General features: G+C 60.3%; 3 protein-coding genes across 6 annotated transcripts; 1 reads left to right on the top strand and 2 right to left on the bottom strand.

Moving 5' to 3' along the window:
* Positions 1–1,470: 1,470 nt before the first annotated feature.
* Positions 1,471–13,331, top strand: LENG8 (leukocyte receptor cluster member 8). 4 transcript variants are annotated; one of them, XM_045076956.1, is made up of 16 exons: positions 1,471–1,627; positions 3,193–3,285; positions 4,001–4,175; positions 4,497–4,598; positions 5,450–5,560; positions 6,397–6,649; positions 6,849–6,990; positions 7,205–7,393; positions 7,789–8,067; positions 8,161–8,301; positions 8,408–8,693; positions 9,224–9,325; positions 9,403–9,471; positions 9,562–9,691; positions 9,775–9,982; positions 12,060–13,331. In XM_045076956.1, exons 2-16 carry the CDS (start codon positions 3,248–3,250, stop codon positions 12,220–12,222), a joined length of 2,388 nt encoding a protein of 795 aa, XP_044932891.1. In that variant the 5' UTR covers positions 1,471–1,627; positions 3,193–3,247; the 3' UTR covers positions 12,223–13,331. The 4 variants fall into 4 exon arrangements, with proteins under 4 accessions (XP_044932891.1, XP_044932889.1, XP_044932890.1 ...); XM_045076954.1 differs by having other exon boundaries at positions 9,775–12,203; XM_004779814.2 differs by lacking the exon at positions 1,471–1,627 and adding an exon at positions 1,952–2,098 and having other exon boundaries at positions 9,775–12,203.
* Positions 13,091–15,486, bottom strand: LENG9 (leukocyte receptor cluster member 9). Its single transcript, XM_004779834.3, has one exon. The coding sequence runs from the start codon at positions 14,859–14,861 to the stop codon at positions 13,413–13,415; it is 1,449 nt and encodes a 482-aa protein (XP_004779891.2). The 5' UTR covers positions 14,862–15,486; the 3' UTR covers positions 13,091–13,412.
* Positions 15,487–16,119: 633 nt separating this feature from the next.
* CDC42EP5 (CDC42 effector protein 5) lies at positions 16,120–20,599 on the bottom strand. Its single transcript, XM_004779812.3, has 3 exons — positions 20,314–20,599; positions 19,944–20,060; positions 16,120–16,649 (listed from the first exon to the last, which is right to left on the bottom strand). The coding sequence occupies exon 3, from the start codon at positions 16,647–16,649 to the stop codon at positions 16,188–16,190; it is 462 nt and encodes a 153-aa protein (XP_004779869.1). The 5' UTR covers positions 19,944–20,060; positions 20,314–20,599; the 3' UTR covers positions 16,120–16,187.

Raw genomic sequence — 20,599 nt, 5'->3', positions numbered from 1 at the left:
ATCTGAGATAACAGCATTAGGGAAAGCCAGCTGTAGGGTTTCTGAATTACCTCTGCAACTTGTACACCCCAAATTATCCTGCAACAGTTTTGTTTTAGGACAGAAAAAGACCAACTCTGCTAACAAAATGACACTCAGTCATCAATATGACAGTTTCTAACAGTAAAAAGAGGAAGGAAGCCGCTTCTGAAATACTGTTCTACCACCAACCATGACTACACAGAGCAGTGCCTGAGCTAGACCGGATCACGTCATCGGACAGAAGCCTGGATGCAAACACATCACAGTGCTACAGGCCAAGTCCACAGTCCCCAGCCTGGCCCCAGTAGGCTTCCAGGGGCTGCCACCTGTGCAGACCCATCTGCTCAGTCTGGGACCCCTGCTCAGACCTATCTGCTCAGCCCGGGACCTCCACCTGTACACAGCTATCCATCCACTCAGCCCGGTCCCCGCCTGCCCACCCGCACACGCCTACCTGTTCAGCCCCCGTCCCTGCCAACCTACCTGCACACACCTATCCACTCAGCCCCCATCCCCGCCTGCACACACCTATCAGCTCAGCGCGCTCAGCCCGGGACCCCATCTGCCCACCTGCCCACACCTATCCGCTCAGCCCCGGTCCCCGCCTGCCCACCTGCACAAACTTACCTGCTCAGCCCAGGTCCCTGCCTGCCCACCTGCACACACCTACCTGCTCAGCCTGGTCCCCGCCTGCCCACCTGCACACACCTATCTGTTCAGCCCAGGTCCCCATTTGCCCACTCTTATCCGCTCAGCCCCCGTCCCCGCCTGCCCACACCTACCTGCTCAGCCCAGGTCCCCGCCTGCCCACACCTTCCCGCTCAGCCTGGTCCCCGCCTGCCCACCTGCACACACCTATCTGCTCAGCTCCCGTCCCCGCGTGCCCGCCTGCACACACCTATCAGCTCAGCGCACTCAGCCCCCGTCCCCTCCTGCACACACCTACCCGCTCAGCCTTGTCCCCGCCTGCCCACCGCACACACCTATCCGCTCAGCCCCGGACTCCGCCTCAGCCATCTGCTCCCCCCATGGCCTCCCTGTGGTCCCCAGGCGCTGCTCGCCGCCCGCTTCCGCGTGTTTGCACGCGCCGCGTCCTCGACGAGGGGCGCCTCTGCAATTTTATGTAGCCGGCTGAGAGCTGTTCTCAACCCCTTTGTCCGACTTCACCATTCTCCGCCCTGGGCTTCCACATCGCTGCGCGGAGGCAATCTTAGAACCCACCTCACGCTAGCTTGTATTTGGGAACAACAATGGCTACCGCTCACGGAGCCAAACTAGGAATGCTTGCGCGGGCACAGTGCCGGCCGACTAGGCCGCCGCGCATGTCCCCTCGGGGCCACCGTCCCCACCCCTGGCTTCCGGCTAGCTTTCAACGCCCACGCGCCCTTGCGTAAGCGGAGGGCGGGCTCAAGTGAAGCCCGCGGCGCCCATTGGTGGCGCAGGGCCGAGGGGGGGTGGGGCGAGGCCTCCGCGTGACGTCAGGACGCCGCGGTCAGAACGTCGAAGCCCAAGGAAGACAAGAACCAGCCGGGTCTCGAGCAGTTCCGTGACCGTGTCGCTGTCGCCTTGGGCTGCCGGTGACGAGTCCAGGGGGCGAACGGCTAAGGTGGGTGGGGGGAGCGGCGGGCGGGCGGGCGGGCGGGCACGGCGTCTCCTTCCGGCCCGACGCCCAGCGGGTCCCGAGGCCTGGCGGGCCGTCGCACCAACGGACGCCGCGCGCGAGCGACGACAGGGTGTGGCGGGCGCGGGCGGCCACTGCGCCTGCGCGCCCTCGCGCTTGCGCCATCGGCCAGGCTCCCCGCCCCCCGCCCTCGGAATTCCTGGGCCGCGAGCGCCCCTTCTCTCAACCCCCATTGACCGGGCGGTTCCAGGGGGAGGATGGCGTTGCCCCGGCGACGCGCGGGCCGGGCGCGGCGTCCCCCCTGCCCTCCCGCCCCCGTCCCGTCCAGCGCCGCTGGAGCCGTGGTGCGCACGCGCGGCGCGGCCGGGCGGTGACTCTGGAGCGGGTGGCCGGCATCTGGACGGGCTCTGCCTCCACCTGGCGCCTTTGGCCTGTCGGGGCCCTCGGGACGGCCAGGTGCCCCTCGCGTCCGGTGCTCGTGAGACCCGCCCGCCCGCTCGCTCTCCCTACGCGCTGTCCCCACTAGTCCCCTCCCGCCCCTTCCCGAGCTTGCTTGTCCGGGGCGTCTTCCAGGCTCCGTTCCCGCACTTGCTGTAGGGCCGTCAGGGTCTCCGGCCTCGCAGCCCACCCATGCCTCTCGGCCTCCCAGGTTTAGGCCCCTAAGGCACCCCTCGCTTTCTCGCAGCCCTCTCTGCCCCGCTCTGAGTTTCTGGAGGGCGGTTGGGCATCTCGGGACCCCCAGCCCGTGGGGGAGGTTTCTGGTAGCAGTCTCCCGAGAGCTTTCCGGGAGCGCGTTTCTCCCCTGCAGGGCTTCCCGTGGCACCTCCGCTTCTCCTTGCTTCCCGGAGTAACTTCGCCCCCCCTTCCTCTCGGATTTGTTTTCCTCTGGATCTTTCTCCGGATTCCTTCGTCACAGACTTTGCTACTCAGCCCACTCTTAAGCTCTCTCTTAGGAGCTGTCTCCCCTACCCCACCCCAAGGCTTTTTAAGCCCTGCCCTAAGGTTCCTCCACCCCATCCCGCCCTCTGCACCTTTCCTCTGTGGCAGGGTTTCCCTGGGGCCTTCCCTTTGCTCTTAAGGGTTTCAGGTCCTTCGCTTTCCCTTTGGGAAATGCTTTCAGCCTTCCCTGTTTTCAAATCCTTCTTGTTCCACTCAGAGCACTGCAGGGAGGCGAAGGTCTTTCCCTCACGCAGAGTCCTCTTCAGCGAGTCCTATTTCACAGGCTCCGTGTCTGCCTGGCTTCTTGTGAGCCTGTTTCCAGCTCTCCCCACTTCGTGACTTTTTTTTTCTTTAAGATTTTATTTATTTGACAGAGAGAGATCACAAGTAAGCACAGAGGCGGGGTGAGGGGGTGGGAAGCATGCTCCCCGCTGAACAGAGAACCCGATGCGGGACTCGATCCCAGGACCCCGAGATTCCGACTTGAGCTGAAGGCAGAGGACTTGAGCTGAAGGCAGAGGCTCAATGCACTGAGCCACCCAGGCATCCCCCACTTCGTGACTTTTTCTTGCTCCTCCTTAAGTCTACCTAACTCCTTCTTTTTCTTATAGACAGTGAGAAAGCAGTCTGGCTCCTGAGGCCCGTCCCTTATGCCCCAAGGTCCAGATGGCGGCCAACGTGGGTGATCAACGTAGCACAGATTGGTTAGTGTGGCTAGAGGGACAGAGACCGAGGGGAGGGCAAGAGGAAGCCAGACCCAGTGTTGTTCTCTGGGATGGGAGTCCCATGGCGTGGGGGCTGGAGCAGTCCTTGTGGGCACAGTGCGGATGAGCTCCTCCTCTGGCCACCAGGGTAAAGGGAAGCGTTTAGTTGTAGTGTGGACAGTCAGGTCTCCATCTCTCTGAGCATCGTGTTTTCCCAGTTCAGTGCTGAGTTCTCAAAATTGGGATGATTCATTCCATGAGCTGTGATGAAGGTGCAGCCTCCAACACTTAATACTCTGCCTGCTCTGTTTGTTAATACCTTGTTTTCCCCAAAACAGTGTGATGATAGCTTGCTGGCTGGGGAGGTGTCAGAATTGACTCATAAACCATTTAGACCTAGGAGGCACCAGGTGCTACATTAATTTCTTTGGATGCTGGTGATCATTTCATTTGGTACTTAGCCACTGCTCTGTACCAGGCACCTGGGAAAGTGCCTTAGGTCTCTCTCTCTTGGATTTTTCCCTCACAGGAAGGCATGAGACAGAAGGTGGTCGTCAGCATTTTAACAGATTCATACGTTCTAGATTTAAAAATTCAGCCTCCAGTAGGTAGTGTGAGGGAGTTTACATTTCAAGCCCTGGTGTGTGCCTGTCTGTGTTTTGCCCACTGTGTGTACAGGGAGAGAGAGGACTGACATGATGTCCCTTCTTTTCAGGTCTTCTCAGTACAGCATGGTGGCTGGGGCAGGCAGAGAGAACGGCATGGAGGCCCCCATGCATGAGAACCCAGAGTGGGAGAAGGCCCGCCAGGCTCTGGCCAGCATCAGCAAAGCAGGAGCCGCCGGCAGCTCCTCCAAGGCCAGCAGCAATGGGCCTGTGGCCAGTGCACAAGTGAGAAGGGTTGCTGGGGAGGGAAACGCTTGGTCTTCTCTGGGATCACAAGATCAGGGTGCCCCGAAGACGTTTGCAGAGCCTCAGATGGGAGAGCAAGGGCTGTTTCCTCAAAGAGCCCAGGGCACCATGTGGGAATCCAGCCTGAGGAGGGGGACGTGCCCTGGGTCCCCAAGGTGCCCCGAGTTCATGGGTAGAGGCTGTGGCTCTTTGGAGAGAGGCAGACCCAGTTGTGTCCTCAGGAATTAACCACATTGGGGGCTGTAGGGGGGCGGTGTAGGCTCCTGCCACCAGTGCTGATGGCGCGCACTCTGTCCACAGTATGTGTCGCAGGCGGAGGCCTCGGCCCTGCAGCAGCAGCAGTACTATCAGTGGTACCAGCAATACAACTACGCCTACCCGTATAGCTACTACTACCCCATGGTGAGTGCCGGGCCCGGGGGGCGGGGACGCGGTGGTGGACAGGGGATAGGGGGGCCTACCGGTACAGCTACTGCTACCTCATGGTGAGTCCCGGGCCCGAGGGGTGGTGGTGGATGGGGGACAGAGGGGCCTACCTGTACAGCTACTACTACCCCCATGGTGAGTGCTGGGGCGGGGGGTGGGGGGCATCTGTACAGTTACTAGTAATTCCCCATGGTGAGTGCCCTGCCCAGCAGGGACAGATGGGGGCCGGGAAGGCTGGAGGCACTAGGTTCTAGGGGCCAGGGGAGGGCTTGCAGATAGCAGTGACAGCTTCTGAAACACTGTCCACTCACACGTTACCCTCATGATCAAGCCGAGAGCCTTTCCCAGGTCCAAGTCCTATGTTCCCCACTTCCGGCCACCACTCTGCCTATGCTCAGTATGTCACCTGCGATGTCCGCCTGTGTTCTGCTCTAGCTCTCGTCCTGTAGTCCCCTGTCCTTCTGTGTCCTCACTTTGCAGAGGGCTTCCCAGCTCTTTCCTCAGGGAGCCCTTTCTCTTACTGGCTTGACTGGTTAAGGCTGTGTCCCACAGCCCCCTGCCACACCCCAGTTTGCTTTCACGGGGCTGATTGCTGGATACGCCGTGCATCTGTCTCAGCTGTGCACGTGTCTTGAGTAGACTTCGTTGGAGCGTGGATTTTCATATTTCATTTTTGGTTGTGTTCTGGTGTTTGGTGAATGTTTGTAAAGTAAAGGATGAATCGATAGAGGTTTCTTGTTCTTTAGTTGTTTTTAACATTCCTCAGCAGGCAGGAGAAGGGGTGGGAATTGGGCCTCTGCTGACCCTGGTTTCTGTGTCCTTGGCAGAGCATGTACCAGAGCTACGGTTCTCCCTCCCAGTATGGCATGGCCAGCTCGTATGGCTCTGCCACGCCCCAGCAGCCATCGGCACCCCAGCACCAGGGGGCTCTGAACCAGGTAACGCCCCGCCTAGCTTGTGCCATGTTCAAGAATGGGAATGTTGTTTCTGTGAGGGGGCATGCTCGGGGATGCTGGCATTTTTTAAGCTGCCCGCACCCTGCCTTCTCTCCTGCCAAGCACCTCCTGATCTGATCCTGAGGAGGGCAAAGCACAGTGTTTGAAACCAGGATGGGTTTAGGACTTGGGCGAAGCCAGGGGCTTGGTGTTGGGGTGACAGTGGGAGTGGTCTGCAGCATGGCGGCCTGTTTTCTGAGTTTCCCTCCAGCGTGTGCATATACACGTGCACAATCACACACACAGTCTGGCCTCGTACTTAGTGTGCAGTGTGGAGGAGTGTGGAGCTGGTGCAGGGGAGCTGGTAGACCTGGGCTGGGGTCCCAGCTCCCCTGTGGCACTGTCGTTATGAGTCCTATGATCTCCGCTTATCTCAGCCAGTCCTGTCAGGTGGGAAGGAGAGTCACTTCACAAGGCCCCTGAGAATGTGTGTGGATCATGTGTGGGTTTGAATGGCACATGTGATGTGCTCAGACAGTCTTCCTGGGTGGACGTAGTGTCGGGGCAGCGTTCACCAGGAGGTATATGGCAGGGTTTAAATGCCCGCTGCCACCCCTCACAGCTGGGGGCCGGAGGAGAGCAGCTCGGAGTCTGAGCTGTGAGGAGTGGGCACTGATGCTCTTATTTCTCAGGGAGTCGCTCTGAGTGCCCAGGGCAGTTTGATGTGGGAGGGTCATGGCACAGGCTTGGGAGCTAAGTGATACTGTGACGATGGGGACAGTGTAAGAGCCAGCACGGGGAGCTCTCCTCCTGCCCTCAGCACCCACTTCTTCTACCAGCCCCCAGTCCCTGGCATGGAAGAAAGCATGTCCTACCAGGCCCCCCCTCAGCAGCTGCCGGCAGCCCAGCCCCCTCAACCCTCCAACCCCCAGCATGGGGCTCATACTCTGAACAGCGGCCCCCAGCCTGGAACAGTCCCAGCCACACAGCACAGCCAGGCAGGGCCTGCCTCGGGCCAAGCCTATGGGCCACACGCCTACTCCGAGCCTGCCAAGCCCAAGAAGGGCCAACAGCTGTGGAACCGGATGAAGCGTAAGTTGGTGGAAGGAGAGAGGGCATGGGGGTTGGGCCTTGGGCAGAGCATGGGGCGCTTCTGGGTGTTGTGGTCTCCCCAGGCTTTGGTTACCTGCGCTGGAGCCCTTCTCTGGAGCTTGGTGTCTCCTGTTTCTGGGGGTGGGGCAGCCTGAGATAGGACATGGGAAGGTCTAACCCCAGCTCTTGGCTCTCACAGCAGCCCCTGGGACTGGTGGTCTCAAGTTCAACATTCAGAAGCGGCCCTTTGCTGTCACCAGCCAGAGCTTCGGCTCCACCTCGGAGGGCCAGCACAGTAGCTTCGGCCCCCAACCCAACCCTGAGAAAGCCCAGAACCACAGGTGACAGCCCCCCTCTTGCCCTTGTCCCAGCTCCCTCGCCTCTGCGGTCACTCTGCGCCCCGAACCTCAGGCTGCTACTCCAGAATGGGGAGGGGTCCCTCCCCCAGGTTTGCTGTGAGCACAAAATGAGGGGAAGTAGCAAATGTTTCAGTTATGTCTGGTGTGTGTCTGCTATGCGGGCGGTAGCAATGACTGTCTTTGCTGCCCTCCTTAGGGGGAGCCTGTCTGGGAAGCCGGACGATTGGCCGCAGGACATGAAGGAGTACGTGGAGCGCTGCTTCACAGCCTGCGAGTCGGAGGAGGACAAGGACCGGACTGAGAAGCTGCTCAAGGAGCTGCTGCAGGCCCGGCTACAGGACGGTTCGGCCTACACCATTGACTGGAGCCGGGAGCCCCTGCCAGGGTTAGTCCAGGCTGGGGATGGGGAGGAGAGCGATTCTGGGTGCTGAAGCAGAGACCTGCAGACTTAGGTACTTCTGGCCCCAAGAATGAGCGAGAAAGTTGGATCCCGGAGGTGGAAAGCCAGGCGGGTAGAGCAGGGATGCAGGTGCTGCCTGAGGGTGCTGTCTTGGGGCGGGGTGAGGGCCCAGAGGGCTAGCGAGTGCGCGGCGCTCAGCTGCGGAGAGCACTCTCTAGACAGGAAATGTTGGGGTCGCCCCTCACGTTTGCAGTGTGTTAGCTGAGTCTCCCGGGGAAGCCCCTCTCCTGCCCGAGGTGGTGTGCTCCGGGGGGTCGGCTGGCAAGTATTGGGATGCGGGGGGCGCTGGGTTGGTGATGCCCTGCCCTGCTTATCCTCAGGCTGACTCGGGAGCCTGGGGCTGAGAGCCCCAAGAAGAAGCGGTGGGAGGCCCCTAGCAGCCTTCATCCTCCCAGGGGGGCAGGCTCAGCGACCAGGGGCGGGGGTGCCCAGTCCCAGCGAGGGACACCAGGGGCTGGGGGTGCTGGCCGAGCCCGGGGCAGCAGCTTCGCCAAGTTTGGCAACCGCAATGTCTTCATGAAGGACAACAGCTCTTCCTCCAGCACGGACTCCCGCTCCCGTTCCTCCTCCCGGTCCCCTACCCGCCACTTCCGCCGCAGGTGCGAGGGCTGGAGGTGTGGGGGTGGGGCGTGGATGGTGGGCATCGGGGGAGGAGCCACTTCAGTCCTTACCTCCCTGCTTCTTCTGTGCAGTGACTCCCACTCGGATTCTGACAGTTCTTACTCAGGGAATGAATGTCACCCTGTGGGTCGCAGGAACCCACCCCCTAAGGGCCGAGGAGGTCGGGGGGCCCACATGGATCGGGGCCGAGGCAGGGCACAGCGTGGGAAGAGGTGAGACCCTGGGTAGGGGGTTAAGGCTAAGACTGGGATTCTTGGGTTATAGTAGGAGGAGCAGGCTATGACATCTGCCTTGTTCACTCCTGACCTCCCTTTCTAGGCATGATCTTGCTCCCACCAAGCGCAGCCGCAAAAAGATGGCCGCGCTAGAGTGCGAGGACCCTGAGCGTGAGCTGAAGAAGCAGAAGCGGGCGGCCCGCTTCCAGCACGGACATTCGCGCCGCCTGCGCCTCGAGCCCCTGGTGCTGCAGATGGGCAGCCTGGAGAGCAGTGGTGCTGACCCGGACTGGCAGGAGCTTCAGATCGTGGGCACCTGCCCTGACATCACCAAGCACTACCTGCGTCTCACCTGTGCCCCCGACCCGTCCACTGTGCGCCCTGTGGCAGTAAGCGCCTGGGATGGGCAGGGCCTCCCTGCAGGGTGCCAGGCCGGGGCTCCCATACTGAGGCTGTGGGTGGCGGCAGGGGCCTGCAGCTGGGCGGGGACATTGGGGCCTGGGAGCTCTCCGAGAGGGGACTTCCCAAAGACTGAACTTGTGTTTCGGAGAATAAGAAGTCTGGGTCCTGTGGCCTCATCGGGAGACTTGCTGGGCTTTGAGCCTCTGTCTCCTAAGAAAGCGACTTTCCCAGGCCAGCGTTCCTGAGGGGTGATCAGGCTCCTGAGTCCTGCTGAGGCTGCAGTAGTGGCATGGTTCGTTCCATGCCAGGGGACGCACTGAGGCAGCCGGGGTCGGGAGTAGTTACCCTTGCCAAAACGTGTTGGGTTCTTTTTAAAGTTGCTAGTGAGTTATTACACAGGTGTGAGGTCACAACCGCCATTTCAGAACACCGCATGGGTGGAAGCGTACCGGGTGTTAGTGATGGCTTTGCTCACCTGGCTGGAATCTTACTCAGCCGTAATGTGTTCCCTTCCCAGGTTTTGAAAAAGTCTCTGTGCATGGTCAAGTCCCACTGGAAAGAGAAGCAAGACTACGCCTTTGCCTGCGAGCAGATGAAGTCTATTCGGCAGGACCTGACGGTGAGGGGAGCGCCGGGGGAACCTGTGGTGGGAGAGTCCCGCCCGCGGTGGCCTTCACTGCTCTCCTGCCGTTTCAGGTGCAAGGGGTGCGGACAGAGTTCACGGTGGAGGTGTACGAGACGCATGCCCGCATCGCCTTGGAGAAGGTGGGTGGAGTGCTGAGGCCCTCTGGGTTCTTCCCAGGCTCCCCGTCCTGGCCTCATGGTCTTTCTCTCCCTCTGGGCCCTGGGCTCTAGGGCGACCATGAGGAGTTTAACCAGTGCCAGACGCAGCTCAAGTCGCTGTACGCAGAGAACCTGCCAGGCAACGTGGGCGAGTTCACTGCCTACCGCATCCTCTACTACATCTTCACCAAGAATTCAGGAGGTGAGAGGCGCTGCCTGTAGGATGGGGTGGCCCCAAGCCCCCGGGGTTGGGCGCTGCTGATCCTCGTTTGTGTTGGGCCGCAGACATCACCACGGAGCTGGCGTATCTGACTCGGGAACTGAAGGCAGACCCTTGTGTGGCTCATGCCTTGGCACTGAGGGCGGCCTGGGCTCTGGGCAACTACCACCGCTTCTTCCGGCTCTACTGTCACGCGCCCTGCATGTCTGGGTACCTGGTGGACAAGTTTGCAGACCGGGAGCGCAAAGCTGCCCTCAAGGCAATGATCAAAACGTATGTGAAGCTGGGTTCTCCCCTGCCCCCTCTGCTCTGCCAGCCCTGCCGCCGCCTTCCTCCTCCCCCTCTCGTTTTGCACACTTCTGGGCTGTCAGGCCTCCAGCTCCTGTGCCCTGGACACTGGTCCCTTCTCTCTGTCTCTTCTTTCTACGCGTACCCTGCTCCCCAGCTCCTCCTGCTTCTCTTCCCACAGTTGGCTCTCTGTCTCCTGGGCCCGCCTCTGCATCTTCTTTTTTCCCCATTCTGTCTCGTGGCTCCAGGGTTCCCTCTCCACCTGAGTCTGTCTCTCTCCTGCTCACATCACCCTGGACCTTGGTTTCTTTTCTTGCTCTGGGCTCTTGGGTTTCCTCGCTCTGAGGTCTTTGTTCACTTTTCAAGGCTTTTGCTGATGCTGAGCTCCCACTCGGTAGAGACAAACTAGAGAAGATAGCTGTTCTCTTGGTAGCTTCTGATCTAATGGGACCCCAACACCCCATTCAGACTTGAGCTCCTTCAAGGGTGCAGAAAACGTGTAGGGAGACGGGTGATGCGGGGGCATGTCAGATCATGGACTGTTTGTAGGTCAGAAGAGCAAGTTCTCGGTACGTTAGGTGTCCTGTATCAAGCGCGTGCTTGTGCGTGTGTGCGCGCATGGTGGGGATCCTGTGGTTCTCAGGGCAGTGAGATTCGCTCAGGTGACACAGCTAGGTGTTGCTACTGGTGCCTAGTGGGTGGAGGCCAGGGACGCTGCTTAGCCTCCCATAGGGCCCAGGACACCCCACAACAGAGAACTAACTACCTGGTCCCACTCTCCATCTCACCAAGGGCCTTGCCGAGGTACAAGGGGCCACATCAGTTAGCTCAGGAGCCACAGGCATGGTGTGGAATTGGAGAGGGACAGTACCCTGAAGTTAGGAGATGCACACACTCCAGGGTCTGGTTTTGGTCTGAAGATTTAAGGCAGAGCCTGAGCTAGGGCAGGGGCCGTAGAAGTAGACAAGGACGTGAGACAGAAACATGAAGACAGCAGCATACACAGGACCTGGTTACCTACCCAGGAATGACAGGGAGGTGGTGTGTCTCAAGGCCCTGTGGGTCTGCCTTCTGCGGTGGAACAGCAGCTGCCAGGGGTGTCGTGTGCGCGGGTCACTGTTCTGGCTAGTTTACATGTGCTGCGTCTTGGTTGGGACCATAGCTGTGAAGGTTCCTTATAGGAGGGGCCTTAGCCTAGACTGGCCACCTGCTCTCATCCCCTTCCTCCCAGAGCCCCAGACCAGGTCCCTGCAGTGTGGCAAGAATGCCAGCTCAGTTGTGGGGAGAAATAGGCTCTCTTGTGTGTGTCCCCCTCCCCCCTCCCCCCGTAAATCCCAGAGCCATGATGTGGCACGGACTTGAGGCAGGACTGGTTCAGGTCTTTTTTATTGTGTCTTTCCTGTGTGATGCTGGCAGGGTGGCTCTGCCTTTGGAGCTACATAGAGTTCGCTCAGCGCCTGTTTCTAAAGGGTAGGGTGATACAGTTTTGGGGAGAGAATTCAGCAAGTTCACAGCTATTTTCTGGTATGCGCCATCTTGTTGGCACCTGCATGTGACGTCACCAGCCAATTACATACGTGTTGGCTGACCCTGTGCCTGGCATTCCCAAGGCACTGTGACCCAGGCAGGGCAGATAGCCAGGGCGGATACCCCAGAGTAGCTAGCTATCAGACCTGCCAACCCATGCCCATCCCCTCGGGTCACCCCCTCTTCCTGCCCCCCTGCCCTTGGGCCACGGTGGGCCCTCTTCTGAGGGACTGTTCAGGCCCTTGAGCAGTGGAGGAGCCAGCTGGGCCCTTCCCTCCTATCCCCTCTCCTTGGTCCCCATGTACAGGTAAGTGAGGGTGAAGGGGGGCACAGCCGGGGCTGGGGCCACCAGCCCCACCCCGGGCCCCCCCAAGCCCCTGGAGGTGGGGAGGTTGGGTGGGGAGGGGTGAGAGGTCAGCAGGTAATGTGCTGAGGAAACCCTTTGGGTGCCTGAAGGGGGGGCGCCCACTCCCTGCTTGTGGGGCCCTCCCCTGCCCACCGCCCGCCTCATCACATTCTCCTCTTGTCTCCGTAGCTTCCGCCCTGCGCTGCCAGTCTCCTTCCTGCAGGCCGAGCTGGCCTTCGAGGGCGAGGCCGCCTGCCGGGCCTTCCTAGAGCCTCTGGGCCTGGCATACACGGGCCCGGACAACGCCAGCATCGACTGCCGCCTCAGCCTGGCGCAGCTGTCAGCCTTCTGAGCACCAGCGCGGATGGGGGCGGGGCGGGGGCAGGGCTGTTGGCCCCCCAGCGCCGCCTTTGCTGATTTTGTTTTTGAGCCATGGACTTGGGTTGTAAATTAATTCGTGGGGAGTGGGCTCCAGGAAGAGCCACCATCCCGTCCCCGTTTGCCCACCGGGGAGTCTGTACAGAGATTTTTTCTACATTTTTATTTTTTGCCTCCGAGGGAGGGGGTTGGGGGAGGAAGGGGTGGGACAGCGGAGGGTTGGGGGCATGGTCTGTAGGCTGTTCGGTCCGCCCGGCACCCCCACTAATGCTGTCTCAGTGTTTTCTCTCTCTCTCTCTCGAGCTTGTACTCCGGTACCGACCTGGCAGCCCGGCCCATCCCATGCCGGGGGGGCCGGAAGAAGACTGGCCACGCCGCCTGTGCCCGCCCGCGGCGGGGGCACCAGCACCTCAGCCCGCCGCCCGCCGCCTGCCCACCTCACCACAGACTCTTGTTGCACAGCCCTCCGGGGCCTCAGTGTCCGGGGCTCGGGGAGCCGTGTAGAGACTGTGCCTCGCCCTCAGCCCCCCATGCCAGCAATGCTGTCGCCAGGCCACCACCGCAGCCACGCCGACACTGCGCACTGAGGACCCCAGAGGCCGCCGCGGGACCCCGGCTGGGCCGCCTTGGCTGCACTTGTGTCGTCTCCGTGGCCCCCTCCTCCCTCCACCCCAGTGTTTCTTCTGGTTTGTTTTCCTTCCCTCCCTCCTCCTCCTGCCCCCCACCCTTCTTTGGTTCAGCACAGGTAAAGCGGTTACCCTCCCTCCCTCCCTGCCTCCATGGATCACCAGCTCACGTCATGTTTCCTTCTCTTTTCTTTTTGTGTGTGTTTATTTAAGTTATTTTTCTTCCTCCCCTTTTTCTTTTTGGTCCTCCCCCCTCTTCTGCCATGTAACTGGAGGATGTGCGATGAGTTTGCAAACAGCTGGACTGTCAGGCTGCTTTTTTTCCAGATGTTCCTCCTCTGCCTCCCCTCCCTTCCCTCTCCCCTCCCTTCTCCTTCCTTCATTCTTTCCTTGGATCACTGAGCACCATTTGGAAGCTTGAGAGAAACCAAAATTAAAGAGAGAGAGAGAGAGAGCACTTTGTCCTTTCCTGCTTGGACTTGTTCTTTCCAGGTTCTCTTGGTTGAGAGTGGTCTCCTGGAGACGTCTAAGGGGACCATCACCCCAGCGGCAGCTCAGCCAGGGGCTGGTAGGTGTCCCCTGCCCTGCCTATGCGGCACAGCCAGAGTTTCCCTAGGGCCTGGCTTCCCAGCTCCTGCATTGGGCTGAACCCAGTCTTGGGAAGGCCGACTTGAGAACCGTGGGGCACCTTGGCTAGTGTGAGGTGGGGGTGCAGCCCCCCTTGGGGCCCTACTACTCTGAGCCCTTCAGCTTCCAGCCTCTGACTCAGCACTTGGGCCATAGCTTGCAGGGAGGGGGAAGGTGGGGCACAGAGCACATGCTGCCCCAGGAGAAGCAGGCTCCTGAAAGTCAGCTGCGGGGGTGCCTGAAGTCCTGGGGCCGAGAGCACACGTCTGAGTGCGCCCACTGCGGCGGCTACCTCCCCAGGGCCTGTGAGCCTCAGGAGGGCCAGTGTCAGGTGGAGGGCCCCCGCGGGCACCAGGAACGCAGTGCATGAGGGTGCAACTCTAACCAGCTCTTCCTGGGCTTTGGCCACCCCAGCCTGCAGCCCAGGATCAGTTACCATGAGAGCCACAAAATGCGTGGGGCGGGGCTGGCGATGCTCCGGGGCCCGGGCTCCAGCGGCCGCTCCACCTTCCGAGGGCCAAGCGCCAGGATCCCACTCGGCTTCCGTCTCAGAAAAACCTGCAGGGAACCGTCCTGAAGCTGTCTGTGCTTCTGCACCCCGCGGCTCCGCGGTGGCCGGCTTCAGCGCCCTTTCCAGCTCTGTCCGCAGGGCAGCCTGGCCTTTGGCCCTGCGCTGCTCCCTGGCCTCCAGCCCAGCGCAGTCGGGTGCTTGGCGTTCAGTTCTGGTGTCAGCGGGAGTGGCAGCTGCCCCTTCGTGCGCGCTCCCGCCGTCCTGGGCGTCCTCAGTGCCGCCGTGCGCGTCCTCGCCGCCTTCGCGGGCATCCTCAGGGCCGTCGTGCACGCACCCGCAACGCGCGTCCTCGGCGCCGTCATGCGCGTCCTCGCCGCCGAGCGCGTCCAGGATGGTGGGACCGCGGCCCGCCGCCGAGCCCGAGCCGAAGACGAGGTCGGTGCGCGACGCGCGGTCCCACACAACGCGGCCGCGGAAGCGGAAGTAGCGCACCCGGTGCTCCGGCACAGCCAGGACGCCGGGCCCCAGCGCCGCCAGCGGCTCGTCCCAGCAGAAGGCGGCGAAGGGCTCCTCGCGCACGCCCAGGAAGCGGTCGGCGTAGCCCACCGCGAAGTCGGCCGGGTCGAGGCGCGGGTCCCAGCGGATGCGCTGGATGACGGCCGCGGCCGTGCGCAGCGGCGGCTTCTTGGCCCCGGCCTCGTTCCCGGCCTCGCTCCCCGCTCCGCGGCTAGGCGGCGCGGGCGCCCCTGGGTGGGGCTGGCGGCAGCGGGCGCCGAAGCGGCAGCGGCCCTCCAGGAAGAAGCGGCAGGCCGGCGGCGGTGCGGGCTCGGCTGCGGGGACCGCCGCCATGGGAGTGGGGTGCAGGGGGAGTCCCGCTGGGAGGTCAACGGCCGTGCCCCTTCCCCGCTGCCCTGGGAACCGCGCACGCGCTCTCGCGGGGCCTCGGATCCCGGGCCTGGCGGACGGCCCTGCGCGGGCGGTGTCCTCGGGGAGCCTGACGGCTGCCTGCGCGGCCCCACGATGCTCGCGTGTGGTCCTCCCCGCGTCCAAAGGATTTCCAGGCTGGGCACGGTCCGCAGAGTAACCTCCTCCCCCAGTGCCTTCGAGGAGGCGGACCTGCCTCCCTCCGCGGCCTCTGTCCCCTAAGTTTACAGTGCGACCACGCCCTCAGCCCGCCCTCGGCGACGCTCTGCGGGTACGGTCCCGCCGCCTCCAGGTTCCTCACCAGGCTGGCTCCGCCCTCGCCTAGGGCTGTGAATGGGAGCCCCCCCACACCCCCTCGGGGGCCCTCTGGGGCCTGGATTCCTCCCCTCGCCTAAAGATTTGCACGTGCTGCCCCGCCTTCCACCCCTTGTGGGTCATTCCCTTTACGGGACAACTGTACCCAGCAGGCTCAAACTAGGTAGCCCAGACTTGGGACACCAATGTACCCCTCGGGCCGACGCATCTTTCCGAAGGGGTAGGTCTCTGCTCCATCGGAACCCTGACTCTTCCAGCCACTTTACTCAGCTGCCACTCACGGGAAAAAGGGCGGGTCTCCTGAGGGGTTCACTGGAGAGGCGAGAGGCGGGCCCGGCATCAAGCTCACCGAGCCACTGCACTCGGCCCCCGGGAGCAAGTCCCCCCCCCCCCCCCCCCCCCCCCCCCCCCCCCCCCCCCCCCCCCCCCCCCCCCCCCCCCCCCGGCAACGAGTCAGGCCGGCCACCGGGAGCGAGTCAGGCCTGGTCCCCTGGAGCAAGTTAGGTGGCCCCTGGGGGATGAGACAGAGGGACCCCTGGAGCGAGTCAGGCTGCGCCTTGAGCTGGTCTGGCAGGCCAGGCCCCATCAAGGTTGATGAATGAATGCGGCTGTCAGAGCGGCCACGTTGGGACACCGCCCCTGAAAAGGGCACCGTGTACTCACGCTCCCCTGAGTTAAAGGGGCCACATCCCACCACTCCAGGCCCGACATCCGATCTTGACCTGGGTTAAGTCTCTGTGGGGAACCGAGCCACAGGTGATACACCTGGCCTTTAAAGGGGCCGGGACCCATCACCGACTCCCCCCTTGCCTCACCACTCCGGCCTTCCCCTCCCACGTGCAAAGTGAAGAGACCGAACTCGCGCAGAGACTTTTTAGCCGTTTATGTATAAAGAAGTAGGATGCCGGACCGTAAACGCATCGGCAACGCGGGTGCCTACAGGCCGATGACGTCGTCCAGCTCGAGGTCCGCGTTGGGGCGGCAGTGGGCCCTGGGGTGCTGTGCCCCGGTGCTGGGGTCCAAATCGGGCTTGGCGGCAGCGGCCCCCGGGCGCTCCGCGTCCATGACGCCCAGCACCGCGTCCAGCATGGAGGGGCCCAAATCCAGGTGGAAGGACAGCAGCGGGTCAGCGGGCGCGGGTGCACGAAGCGCAGGCGGCGGGGGCTGCGGCATGGCGGGCGGCGGCGCGGAGCGCGGGACCCCCGCGGGGGGCGCCCGGGGCTCAGGGGGCGGCCCACCGCCGTGACGGTTCAGGAACGAAGTGTCCCCGAAGGCGTCGCCGCCGCGCCCCACGTGCAGCGTGTGCCGGAAGTCGCCGAGAGGCGCGGAGATGGACAGGGCGCCGCGCTCAGGCCGCTTCTTGGGCTGCGCGGGGCCCAGCTGCTTCAGCACCGGCATCTGAGGGGTCGGGGTAGGAGGTAGGAGCGGGTCAGCGCTGCCTCCACTGGCGGGAGCCCCATGCCCCCGCCCCGCAGCCCGCGTCCCCACCCTGGGCCTAGGCACGGTTCAGAGGATGCTCTCCCAAATGACAGGTCAGGTCTGCCCGTGACCACTGCGCCAGGCTCATTCCACTAAAGGAATATTCCATATTCCCGTCTTCCCACCGGCTGGGCCACAGGCAACATGCCTCTCCAAATCTGAACGTTTCCTAAGCTTGGCAGAGGAACTGCAGCTTCTCTGAGGCCGAGATTTCCCGGGCCTTTCCCTGAAGACAGGGCTGACTTTGTCTACCAAGTGCCCCAGGCACCGTGCCTAGCCCCCACCCCCACCCCCACTTCTAGAGGCCCCAGAAAATGTTACCATGCTTTATTTTAAAATGGCAGATGTCAGTCAATCTGTCTTTACACCAGCACAGTTATAAAATATAAATAAATACTGATGCACGAAAGCTTTGCCTAGGGCACAATGCAGGTCTGCCTAAAACCTCAAATTCAGGTTCAGGGTGGGCCCGGGGATCTATACTTGCACAGATTTTATAATTCGAGTTATTTGATTTTGAAAGAGATAATATAATGTCTTACATTTTCACAAGTTTCCCTAAAAATAGCAAGAATGGCATAAATTTGAAACTGGCAGCTAGTACCGTATGAACTCGGTTTGCTATTGCCTCATTGCTGCCCTGGATTCTACGGTAAATACGGTAAATTGCCAACCTTTGCCTATATCCTGGAACTTGGTTGTTTTTATGGAACTTCTGGGAAGACCTTTGGTGACCCTGTACTTTGTTTTAACAATCACTGTTATCTTAATAATAATAATAACTTGGTTTGAATCAAAGCCCTACCCTTGGTTTGCCAGCTGTATGATTGGGATAAATTATGCGATTTCTCTATGTCTGTTTCCTCTCTGTAAATGGGAAAAAATAACACCACCTTCTTTGCGGGGCACATAGAAACATCTCAATTAAAGAAAATTATATTTGTAATAGTGCCAGCTAATTAGTAATTCTAGTGCTGGGGGGAAGAGTTGTCCTCATATAACTATAGAACAAGACCAAGATTTGATAAAATCCTATGAATCAGTCAAAGCAGCCACCATTATTCTTTTAGTAACTATCACCCCAGGAAGTATCAGTGATAATGCAGAGAAAAATGAAAGCTAAGAGGATTTAAAATAATGATAGCTGGATGTGTTCTGAAGACCGCCCTGTAAAGACACACACACACACACACACACACTTATTTCTCTGGGAAAACCAGTCTTGATTTACCACCTCTGTAGTGTTTCTCAAACTTCTCTGACCTCTGCCTAGATGAATAAATATATTTTAATTGCAACGGGGCATGCCATCACCTCTCCTCCCCACACCACCCCCAAGGAAAACAAACATTTTATGAAACAAGACTTACAACATGCTAGGCACTCAGATATTTTCAATTCTAATCTATTTTATTTTTTTAAAATGCTTACCTCTGCTCATTAATAAATTTCAATCCACAGTTTAAAAAAAACCCAAAAAGCGACAACAACAACAAACCTCTCCCCATGCTAGCAGTGGCTGTCCTTACTCTGCAGTGAATTGTGTGGGGAAAAGAGCACACAACTCAGACAAATGCCTGGGTTTCCATCTGGCTGTGTGTGTGTGTCTAGATTTGGGCAAGCTACTTAACATTTTTTACCTCATTTCCTTTTCTCAAAAATGGAACATAGGAATATAGGATGTTCCTATAAAACTTCGTAGTCTCCTTGCAAGATTGGTGGGATGTTGCCAGCAAAGTCTTGGCAGTGCTCAGGACACAGTCTAAAGTTCAATAAAATGCTCAGTAGCTATCTGGGATCATTCTCCCATGTCCCAGAGAAGGACACACTCAGAGAGGGTATGTGACTTGCCTAAGGTCACAAAGCCAGCTCTGTGGGACACCAGAGCCCAGACTTACCACTTCCACACACCCCCCCCCCCGCTGCCCCTTGAACGACCCCTCCCCAGACAGCTCTCTGCCATTGGCTCTTCTGCCTGCCCATGCCCTACTTGGTCCCTCATCCCAACGCTCTGTTGCCCTATCAGCCAACACCACTACCATTTTCCAGTTCCTGGCCAAACACACCTGTCATTTCCTTTCTGTGGGAACCTGAACTCACTTCCTCAACCTTAAACCTCAGTTTAGTCCACTGAAAAACAGAAGTCAGAATGCCTCTTTGCTAGGGGTTTTGTGAAGTATATTCACCGTGCTGAAGTTATGTTTCCTAAGCGGGAACCTAAGTGTGTTACTCCAACAAACTCACTCAATCCTCAGAACAGCTCCATGAGCTCTACAAAGGTGGTGGCCAAGGTGTAGAGGTGGAGTAAGTTGCCCAGGGTCACACAACAACAAATGTTAGGGGATGGATTTGGAAACCAGGCAGAGACACTAAACCTGATGAGAGTCTGAAGATGATATCAGATTGCTCAGAGCCCCCCACGGATAAGATGGGTGTGTGTGCATCCCCATGGAAACAATGTTTCCATATGCTTTAAAGGCATTTTTTACACTCCTGACTATGTTTGTTTGCCTTTCTTTTCCTCTTTTTCCATCCCAGACAGAGAATAATGAGTTAGAAATCCTTCGGAGTAAGACCTCTTCTTGCTAGCTCTGAGGGCCTCGGGCAAGTCACTCCAGTTTTCGGAGCCTCCAGCCTCAGGGTCCTCTTAAATAAAAGGCTCCAACCTCCCTCAAGCAGAGTTGTACGCTTGAAGCAATGAGGTCATGCTAGGAAAAAATGCCGTCAGCCAGCCAGGGCTCCTACAGAGAGGGCTGTTGTTCGCCACAAACGCGAAAGAGGCAGAGAGCGCAGGAGCGAGGTTGGGACCCCAAGGGGCCCGGGGCCCCGCGACTCCAGGCTCGGCGCAGCCGCCCTCCAGCCGCCCTCCTGCCGCCCCTTCCAACCTCCCCCTCAGCAGGCCCGCCGCTCCAGCTGCGGGAGTGGAGGGCACAGCTGGTTCACCTCTGTCCTCTCTGGCCCCAGCCCCGCCAAGACGGAAATAACCGCCTGCTCCACGCCCGGCCAGACCGGTTCTCGGGTCGGGGGTAGGCAGCGAGGCGGGCGGAGCCAGGCCCGGGAATGGGAGACCCCCGCCCCGTGGGCTCGCCGCGCTTGCTCGGGCCACGTGGCTGCCGCCCTGACTTGAGCGCCCGCGCCCCCTTTGCCCGTCTGTCCCTCGTCCCTCCGGACCTGACGCGGGACCCTGAGGCCCGGCTCCCCGCGACCCCTTACCTCTTGGTCCTCGCTGAGAGGGGCAGGCGCACTCTCAGGCTCAGGCTGGGGGACCCCCCTCTCCTTTTCGAGGTCCAGGCCCGCGCCTTCTTCCTTCTTCCTCCCGACGGTTCTCACCTGGCAAAGGAAGTGTCATGCGGACCCCGGAGTGGGGGGATGGGGCAGGTGTCCAGGACCCAGGCGTTCGGGTCCACAGTGCCCCCTCAGGACCCCTCCTCTCTCAGGTCTCAGGAGTCCTGCCTCCTACCTTTCTTACTCCTCAGACCCAGGAGTCCCAAGCCCCCCTCCTTCAGGCCCTGGGGTCCAGGCCTCAGACCCAGGAGTTCGAGCCCTACCCCTGGCAGCCCCTGGCACCGGGTCCCTTCTTTACCTGCACCGGAGACCGAGGTGTCAGCCCCTCTCGGGGGCCATAGTAGGGCTGCGGAGTCACCGTCTAGGCCAGCTCAGTCCGTCTGGGGCAGAGAGGGTTAAGTCACAGGCCCCTCCAAGCCTTCCTGATTCCGCCCCCCCACCCCAAGTTTGCCTCTAGGATTTAAAGGACTCCAAAGTAGTGGTGGAAAAGCTGAGGCCTCCGGGCAGAGTGTAGAGTGTGGGGGCGGTGAGAGGCCCGACTGGGTGTGCAGAGAGGACACGCAGAGGGGTGGGGGATGGCTAGG

This window comes from Mustela putorius, unplaced genomic scaffold, assembly GCF_011764305.1.
Source record: "Mustela putorius furo isolate JIRA1106 unplaced genomic scaffold, ASM1176430v1.1 tig00000196_pilon_pilon_pilon, whole genome shotgun sequence".
Classification (NCBI taxonomy): domain Eukaryota; kingdom Metazoa; phylum Chordata; class Mammalia; order Carnivora; family Mustelidae; genus Mustela; species Mustela putorius.
Note: the sequence above shows the minus strand (reverse complement) of the source record. Positions and strands in the feature narration are given on the sequence as shown.